Raw genomic sequence first — 9965 nt, 5'->3', positions numbered from 1 at the left:
AGATGAAGGAAATCTTGGTCCTTAATTTGCTTTTCCAGAAATTTGAACTAGTCTGTCAAAATCATAAAAAGGGGGAATCATATATATGATTTAAAATATTGCAATTTCCAGTCCTGAAGACATCATCAACTAGAATTTGTGCAAATTGCATTTAGGCCTCTTCACTCCCACCACCAACTGTAAAGTGCCCAGCATTCCTATCCTGCAAAAAATTATCAGAAATTTTGACATGGATGAGTAAGCTGGAAATGCCACAATAAATTAAACTTCATTAACATATTTATAATTGATTCTTTACCACCTGGGTAAGGCCCTGAAAATGCAACCTATATTGGGAACAAAGTTCCTGTTGGGTTTATGTTTTCACTTTATAGACTTCTGAAACTACTCTTAAAAATTTACGACACATGGCGATGTCAGATTGACCTGAATTTTTGAATCATGGATAGATGATGACGTGGACATGTCCCACTTTGACCCCAAGTGAACTGCCAATGTTAACAATATCATGGAATGGGTTCGGGTAGGGATGCTCAGGAACACTGCTCTCAAGTCAATAACTATAACACAAAATATCCCACCCAATAATCCTAAAAACATCATCATGATCTGTATACATCATCCAATTAATGGAATACTCAGGATCATGGATATCAACTAAAATTTAGTCATGAATATCTCCAGGGTGATGCTCAGCTATTAAGCTGACCTGCTGCTTCTGCACAATGATGATGACACGCAGCAGCTGATTACGCATTCTCATACTATGGGTTTATCAGAAGAAATTACCTGAGATAACTGACGCTGCTTGTTCAGAAATTGAGTCCTGGCCTTGTTGTAGACAGAATTTGGTGACTTGAACATTCTCTGTAAACAGGGTAAAAGATGCAAACATTAGTCCCATCATTTTGAAGATGCTATAATGAAAAAGAGGAAAGAAAGCACAAGTTTAATAAGAATAGCAGAAATTTTGATGCCTCGCAAAAGCAGAAATCCAAGGAGAAAAAGAAAAGAGAGAGAGAGAGAGAGAGAGCCTAGTATGTTCATGCGACATGCTCTTTCAAGAGAAATTGTTTCAATTTTCTCCCCAACTTGTGAAACATTGGAGTTTTGGAAGCATGTTACATCTCCAAAGCTAAAGTACCAAAAACCAACTAAAATTTACAGTAAGTATTGTTCAATCAGCAGGCCACTTCTTTGGTAGAACATAGCCAACAAATGCACAGTGGGTCATATCTACTACTGAAGCCAAACTGAAGGAGTACATCAAATTTTGTGTCACCTAGAAGCCCACCATTATTAGTGCAGTTATGCCAACTCAATCAGTTTAAGATGTCAGAACCATGGAAGTAATGAAGAATAGTAAGGTAAAGAATATTTTCCAGATGAATCCCAGTTAGAATCACTCCAAAAATTTACATACAGGACAAATTAAACCATTGGTGCATTCCATAATATTGCCACATAAAGAGGCAAGAGCACTGCTCTAAGGGTTTTAAATAAATACAGATGGGATAAAGAACCCATATATTTACCAATTACCACGGTGATGACATTCCAGTAGACGTATCAGGCACTCATCATACTAGGTGTTACCCTTTCTGCATCCCAATTAGTTGAAACAGGAGCACACCTAACTGAGATATGCTTCCACGTCTATTGCCCTTAGTACCCTCATATTTCTATGCCCAGCTTGCATTATACATAGGGGAAGTAAGTAGGGTAGGGACGTCTAGGAGACAGATGAGGGGAGTATGCATTGGCTGCTGAGGAGATCACACACTTGCATTGGTGAAGTAATCCTATTCACGGGGTTCAATTTTAGGTTTACTATATATATAACCATAAATCGAACCTCGTGAATAGGATTACTTGAGCTCTTAGCTTTTACTAACATGTTCTTAATTTTCCTTTATGCAGGCATCCAAAGCCACCATATTATAGATTAGGTTAAGCTCAGGAACCACAACCTGCAGCACCCATTTAGTAATCCGGCAGTCGCACAAGAAAATCTTAGCCTAGGTAATGCTGGAGGTTAGATCATGACAGCAAAGAATGCATCCAAAAATCAGAAGCAAATAATCACATTATGTACAAAGGCCAACCTTTTGACCACTGGTCAGAGGCTGTTCATTGGCTGAAACTTGTCTTTTCTTTGGTGTGAACTCAAAGACATCGTGGAGCAGCTCATTTTCCTGTTTAAATAACAAAGAATACATTTAAAAAGCTAAAATCAGAAAGACAAGCTCATAAACAGAACATGAAAGATTATAGCAGTTTGTATTGGAAAAAATTTAGTCCTGAGAGGGAAGGGGGATGGACACTCACTTGCATATGTTTGGGAAATCCATCTCCCAGGAAACGCTTCAAAAAATTTAACTGTCGACAACAGAAACAATGGAAAGCTTCAAAAAGGTCCAGAACTTCATAGGCTAAGAGGAATTGCAAAAGGCAAAAGAAGTACCTGTATCAATTGTGACCATGTTGATGTGTTTACTAAATCTCCACCAATCTTTACTGAAGTTTCTGGGCAGTAACCGTCCTGGTATTCATTTTGTTTTTTCATTATACTGGCCAAGGTCAACATTGAAATATTAATATGTTGAGAATAAAGCATACCTCAAGAAATTCGACAATATCACGAAACAAGTTACGTTGACTGCCAAGATGTTTCTTAGTTGAACCTTTACCACCTGCCTCCACAGAGAGGTTTCTCACTTGACTTAGGATTTTCCCCCTCAATCCTTGTACGTAAGCATATCTTTCTCCGGAATTATTCCCTTCATGAACTGAGCTATCACTAGAACCCCTGTCTTCACCAGATGATTTATCTATTTGTCCTATCTCAAAAATAAGAGCTAATGCTTCACCAGCCGCAATGCGAACAGATCGATCATCTTTGTCCAGTAGACTCGAAAAGTAAGAAATTGAGCTGCATCAATCGCAAAACCATAAAAGCCTCATCTCAGAGATACTTATTGAACGAGAAAACAAGTGGAGGCTCAAAGTTCACTCACTCTTGCCAATTCTTAGAATTTAAATTGCATTCTTTCACGGTTGTAAGAAGAAATGACCAAGCAGATATTGCAGCTGTCAACACAGCAGGTGTAGTCTTACTTGCACTCACCTGATACGTAAAACAAAATAAAATACACTTTTCATTATACAAAGAATGTCAAACGATAGAATGCCACAAGTGCAAACCTGTAAATTCCATATCACTACATAATAAAATGAAGGGAATACTTCATAGTCATCCTGAACATACGAAATTTATACTTACATTGGGACCTGACTTTGGATGAATTATCTGCCACATAATTTGCATTGATCTTTCAGTCAATTCAGGGTCATCTCCACCAACAAAAGTGATAATAGCTAAACAGTCCAATACCTGCATTAATGCATGCACATTAAACAAAAAACAGTAGATCATGCATTGAAATTGTTCTCTAGAATAAAAAAATTTACCAACTTTCCCATATCATACATACAGATGACATCTTAGTTGATTCGGAACCAGATTTTAGAGCTTGAGAAAGACAAGGAATTGACTCTTCCAAAATTTCAGCCGCACTATCCCCGCAACCAACCGTCAGAGCCAGCAATCCTACAAACCAAATACAGAATGAGAATTTCAGAACGAACAAGATGAAATAAATGGTCTACATAGAAGGGTTAAGACGACTAACCAATGGCATGTGAAGCTAAAGATATCTCTTTGCTTGATCCCTTTTTGATGGAATTGATGCAAGGATGAAGTAGAGTAACACAACTGCAAGAACCCATCATAGCAATCAAAACCAAGGTACTAAAATTCGGGTCCCGGTACCAACTCGACTCTATGAAAAACCGAGACGAGTCGAGATCTCGCCGAATTGGTGCATTTTTTTTTTTTCAACTCGAAGCCTCAACTTTGGGTCAACCCGAGATCCGAGATCTCGCCGAGATATGTCGAGTTTTGTCCAATTAGGTAAGGTATTTAAGTGGTAGGTGGGTTAAAATAATGGGTCAAAACCGAGATCTTGCCGAGATATTGCACTTTTGAGACTCGTAGGCAGTTTTGTCTCGGCTTTTCCAAAAACCGAGAAACTCGGCAAGATCTCACGAGTTCTCAAACTATGATCAAAACTATACGAGTAAAGCAAGCATGTGTGAATGCACACAAAATCTTGTCTGAAATGGTAAGAGATGCTTATGCATTCATAGAATTATATTTGAAGCACCAAGTGTAGAACTGATTTGAAGTTCAGATGCATAGATTAGGATGAAGTCCAAAGTACTTACTTTTTCTCCACAAATTGATACTGTAGCTTGTTGGTAAAAGCTTCAACAATCACAGACAAGGCATTCTCTCTTGTGGATCCCCTTTATCAAAAATCAAAGCAACATTTAACATTCAAGTTCAGCTTAAGGTGCTAATTCATTATTAAGATGTAACAAATGTTAAAACAATAAAAGATATTGGGATACACCATAAAGATTTTGGGATACCAACTCAATTCACACCATGTGTCAAAGTAAAACTAGGTTATAAATGATCAGTAATAAACCATTCGGTTTATGCCCTTCAGAGTAAGCATCAAATACCTCTTTTCATATAAAGCATCTACACTTTCATCTAATACTTTGGTGCCACCACCTTGCGCTTTACTGTCCAAATCTTCATTCTCCGAAACCGTCAGGTCTGACATGGCTAGCGATGAGGAACTAGCAGAATCATCATCTTCACTGTCAAACATCGAAGCATTCTTACCACGACTACTACCTGCATGGACAAAATCAAAAGGGGAGAGAGAGAAAATGTTAAAATCGATAACCCACCCGTATAGAAGTGAAATAATTCATCAACAACCACTTGAAACCAAACTATTTTTTTCTCTTTTTTTGGGTAAATTTGAAATTAAACTATTCAAGCTACCCAAAATCAAATGTGATTACTTGGTTCAGGCTAAGGAGCTTAAACTGAATGAGGGCTTTCGATGTTTCTCAAAGTACGGCGACAAAGGAAGCATCAAACCATCGTACTTAGTTCTATATTAACATTAATTTCATCCTAATTTTAATAGTAAAACGGGAATGGAAACACGAATTCACGTAATCCACACACACAAAAGAAGAAAAAAAAAAAAACAGAATGAAACAATATAAACATGACAGAAAAAATAAAATTTTGAAACAGAATCACTTACGTTTACCCATCTTTGTTGTATCTGTTAGAAACAAGGCCGAAACTACGTAATTGAGTTCCTGTGAAGAGCAGAAGCTGTGGAGTAGAAATCTCTCGACAACAGAAGAGTTAGATCGAAAACAAATTCAATAGAAATAGGTTTTATAGGCAAATCCATCTGATTCCTGGTACGACAAGGAGAGAAAGAAAAAGCTCCAAACTTCGCGTCTGTGACTGAGAATTGATAATCGTATGTGAGGACTACACGGCTTCCGCCTTCTTTCCTCTTCAACAAATTATAAGTTACTAAACCTGGCTTCGTGTCAACTCGATTTTTTATATTTTTGTAAGATATATTACATTCAAACCCCACCCGTTACGTCACCGAACAATTCGATTGTATGGTCGGTATCTTTCTGGTATATCCTTTATAGCATCCAGCATCTCGTGTTAGTGAAAGTAGTAGCACACGATGCAGCAATCAGATGAGGCCACAAGTGCAGCTCGGGGCGGCTAAGGGTGGTAAACGGTTTGGTTTCAGATTAAACGGTCTCGATTTCAGGTTCGGATAGTCCAATATCGGTGAGTGATGGGAAGACCGCGATCCTTATAAGAATTGAAGTCCTCACTCTCTCATGAGTGTTACATTAAGTTATCTTTGGTGGATTAGTAAAATCTAGAAACACCTTCTTTTTAGGGGTGTAATCGGTTTGTTTGGGTCGTTTTCAATTCTAGTTGAGTCGGTTTCAGTATGGGAATGATGAATATGAAACAAACCAATAAGGAAGCTTTGGCTCAGTTTTAGTTTGGTTTTGGGTTGTATTGGTTTCTTCTATTTAGGTTTGGTTTAACACACATATTTATACAAAACTATGGGAAAAACCCATTTTAGGTTTCGAGTTCTTATCAAGGTAGATCGGTTCGGTTTCGATTTTGGTCTGAGTTTTGATCCGATTTGGTGTCAGATTACTTTAGTTTATGGTGTGGTTTGGTTAGGTCGATCCCAATTTTGACACGCCTAGCTCTTTCTTTCACTAGAGGTGGCCTTTGTTGTGGTTAAAAAACTGGGCTCAATGTGACTATAGATAATCCTACATCAGTGAGTCAAAACGAGATTGTGGCCCTTATAAAGATTGGAGCCCTCAATCCTTCTTTAAGTCTTTTTCAACCGTGAAGGCAATATTAAGCTAGCTTCAGTGGCAGCTCAGAGCAAACAACATAATGAGATGTATCGATTAAACACATTGATGTGGGACTATCTTTAGTCGACCTTGTGGCTAGTTTTTTTACCCGCAACACATCTATTAAACAATTTCGATTTTTGTGGTTTGTAAATAGTTTTGGTTTTTTTATTTTAAATGCTTCGGGCTCAGTTTTGCTACCGGTTTGAAGTAATAAACTCGTAAACATTTCTTCAACAATTTATTAATGTTCTTAAACAGTTTTGGTTTCAAAACTCTTTTCTTGATTGCATATTTGCATATATGTTCTAAATTCTAAGTGCACTTACCAAAATGTAAAAACTTGGTGTAAATAGTCGTGTCCGGTTTAATTGTTCAAATCCGATGGTTAAATAGTTTAAAATCGAATTGCACTAATTCAAAGCAGAACATAACCATTTATGAAATGGTTTGATAGTTTCCATTTTAAGTTGTTCAGTTTGGCTTTGATAAATGATTTCGGTTTATATGAAGCACCCTTAATTGGATGTCCTCCCCTAGAATCAGGTTCAATTGATTTTGATGTGATTTGATTTCAAATCAGTTGGAATCAGCCGAAATCGATCTAGAATAGATCGGAATTAGTTAGATTCTACCTGAACCATAGAAAATCTTCATGAATCATCTACTCTGGAATGGTTTGGATCGAGATCTGTCTAGATCGGTTTTGATCCAAATCAACTGCTGATCCAATTTCAAGGATAGGAAATACTGGGAATATAAATAAAACCTTTGCACTATGTAAATAGAGTTGAAAACATACAAGCTCTTCACTATAGTTATTTAAAATGGGGGAAAAAAAGAAGAAGGAAATGGATGGCACAGATTTTAAACAGTGCAAAATTCTTAACAATATAGTAAAAAAAGCCAAAAATAGTAAAAAATGGAAATAAACGGTACACCTTTTAAACGTGTAGATTAAAAAAAAAAAAACTACTACATATTCGTATAAAATGTTGAATTATTACCTAAATACCTACATCTAATGTTTAAAACAACTATAACACCCAACATTAATATATAAGGGATAAACATGAAATTAGTTTTTACATAGGAAATTGTTTCTACATAAGAAATTGGTTCGATATAGTTTTTTTTTTTTTTTCTGATAAATTGGTTCGATATAGTTATACTTTAATTACGATGTTGAGTCAAATTAAAGTAAGAGTCTTATGCTTTCTTATCGCTAAACTGCTTTAAGAATTTGTTTTTTTCTCCTAATTATCTTACATCTTGAAGAAAATTTTATTACAATAATATTAATATAACTGTAATCCATTTTGAATTGAAAATCTCACTTAAGATTCTTGAAATTTTTTTTTTTTGGTAAATCGATTCTTGAAAATTGATGTTGGCATGGAGTACTTTTTGAATTGAGAAACTCATCTCTTAATGAAACCATTTTTGTTGAATCATTACATAGGATATATGTAGCATTTTTTTAGTTTCAAACAAACGCCAAGGCAAAAATATGTGTTTTTCTATTCATGTGCAACGGATATGGCAAAACAAGTTTAAAAGGTCAAAAAATAGGAACAGAATTTTAAACGCTTTTTTGCTCATAATGTTCGTGACCGTTAACAGCACTAATCATTCCATTTCCGATTTCTTCTTTCAAAACCTTGCCATGACGCATGAGTATTGGGCGTGCCAAAACAAAACAACACAAAGCCTTTGCACGAAACTTGGAACCCAATGCAATCAGTTTCGTGTGGATTTCAATTTTTCCAATCTTATATTAATTTCACTTTCGTGTGGATTTCAATTTTTCCAATTTAATTACCAAAAAAAAAATTCCAATTTTATATTTCATATCTCCCAAAGCTGACGTGAACAATGATATAACGGTTTGTAGTGTTAGCATTTCCCATCACGGACTAAAAGTACAATAAAAAATATATATTCTTATTTTTAATATCTCAACTTGGCAAACAATGATTATTAAAATAACACAAACTGCTATACTTTGACCGTCTCTTGTTCTCAGAAAAAAAAAACAAAAAAAACAATAAAAAAAGAGCAAAAAATTAGAGGAACCTTTGACCAGTAACCCTAAAAAAATGTAAACAAATTTGAGTTCAATTCCTCTACATGAGAGAGGTAAGCACTTGTCTCATTTTTTTGTCATTTATAAGAGGAGGAGAGGTATTAATGGAAACAAAAAGAACAAATGGTTACCCTTCATATATGTACGGTCACTTGCATCTATCATTCTCAACAAAATTCAAATGCTATTTGAATTCGGGATTGGCCTCAGATTAAGGTTTTTCCATGTAAGAATCGAACATGTCAGATTGGCTGAAATCGGGATTGGCCTCGGCTAATTTCAATTCGGCCGATCCGATCCGATTATTGAAACCGTGGGTAGGCTCCAAAGTAACATATATAGACACAATGGACAAGGTTACCATCTTAAATACAAGGTAAGGAGGCAAAATTAGGCTGTCCCAATAACGCCTCACACCAGATAACTCGCTTAAGTGGTAATTTCGCTAATTATGGCGAAACAAGGTACTTATGTCTTGTTGAAGATGCACCCATGCAGGCAAGGCAAATCTGTATTATCTTATTGATATGTTGGGCTTATGCTTTTCCCTTAAGTGCGACATCTTGGGTGTGGACCAGATGTGGGCCTTGACTTGTCACTCATGTATTAGACCAGCCCATTACATCCCTACCATGAAATCAGCCCTTGCGGACCAGATGTGGGCCTTGCGTTCCATAACTCTACGTCGAAAATCCCATATTTGGGCCAAGCAGGATCAAGCCCATTTGAAACTCATTCAATTAGGAGCCCATCTCACTTTCATGTGAGCCTGAGTTTTGCCATTCTTCCCTGTCTAACTATTTGGTTCACATTTCACAATCCCAGAGAAAGCAGTGCAAGCAAAGAATGGATTTGGGTAAAGCAAGGCATGCATGGACAGAAAAACTTCTGGGCCTTATGCCCATGTCCACTACAACAATTATTCTTTAGAAAAATCGTAAGGCACGGCAAAAGACCTTCACAAAGGCCCACCACCGGGATAATTATGGAGACAAAAAGAGATAAAACTTCTTATTGAACGGCTGAGATGGTATGGTAATGGTAGGATGATGTAGGGCTGGGATTCCTTCAAAAAGCAGGGAATCCGTGGAAGGATAGGTTGGTTGGTTAACTCATGATGTGGGAATTAAGTGAGAGAGGCCCAAGTCCAACAATATCGTCAGTAATCACAGTTTGTCTTCGTTGTCAAACGCCAAAGTCCACAAAGATACTTGGGCCGTGGTTGTCGGGTTCGGACCATTTACGGAGAGAGGGGCCCGAACTTGCTGTTACTCAAGGGTGCCGGCCTGCCGGGTGGGGGTGGGGTCAGGGTCAGTGGGTGCCTCTTTCTTCCATATTGACTAGTATTTTCTTTCCTTATGGTTCAGAGAGTAAGAGAGTGGGTGGAGCCATGTGAGAGCACTCTGTCCGGTGGGCTTTGAACTTTGAAATTCGAAGTTTGAAGGGGTCAATGGATTTTAGTCAACAACAACAACAAGTCAGCCTTTCCCAACTAAATGGGATCGGCTACATGCATCCATTCAAAAAC

At 37.1% G+C, this 9965-nt stretch overlaps 1 protein-coding gene across 1 annotated transcript; it reads right to left on the bottom strand.

Moving 5' to 3' along the window:
- On the bottom strand, positions 1-5448 carry LOC122662459 (interferon-related developmental regulator 1). Its single transcript, XM_043858096.1, has 13 exons — positions 5193-5448; positions 4591-4768; positions 4288-4368; positions 3693-3775; positions 3495-3610; positions 3284-3394; positions 3018-3127; positions 2620-2932; positions 2465-2542; positions 2329-2379; positions 2106-2195; positions 790-867; positions 1-202 (listed from the first exon to the last, which is right to left on the bottom strand). The coding sequence occupies exons 1-13, from the start codon at positions 5200-5202 to the stop codon at positions 152-154; spliced, it is 1350 nt and encodes a 449-aa protein (XP_043714031.1). The 5' UTR covers positions 5203-5448; the 3' UTR covers positions 1-151.
- Positions 5449-9965: the final 4517 nt, after the last annotated feature.

Source organism: Telopea speciosissima, chromosome 5, assembly GCF_018873765.1.
Source record: "Telopea speciosissima isolate NSW1024214 ecotype Mountain lineage chromosome 5, Tspe_v1, whole genome shotgun sequence".
Classification (NCBI taxonomy): domain Eukaryota; kingdom Viridiplantae; phylum Streptophyta; class Magnoliopsida; order Proteales; family Proteaceae; genus Telopea; species Telopea speciosissima.
Note: the sequence above shows the minus strand (reverse complement) of the source record. Positions and strands in the feature narration are given on the sequence as shown.

Bases quoted from the DNA above. Each gene is read 5' to 3' on its own strand.
- LOC122662459 (XM_043858096.1), bottom strand. The intron at 2,933-3,017 runs GTGAGTGAACTT...CGATTGATGCAG, and splicing joins AATTCTAAGAATTGGCAAGA to CTCAATTTCTTACTTTTCGA. The intron at 2,196-2,328 runs GTGAGTGTCCAT...TTATTTAAACAG, and splicing joins GATTTCCCAAACATATGCAA to GAAAATGAGCTGCTCCACGA.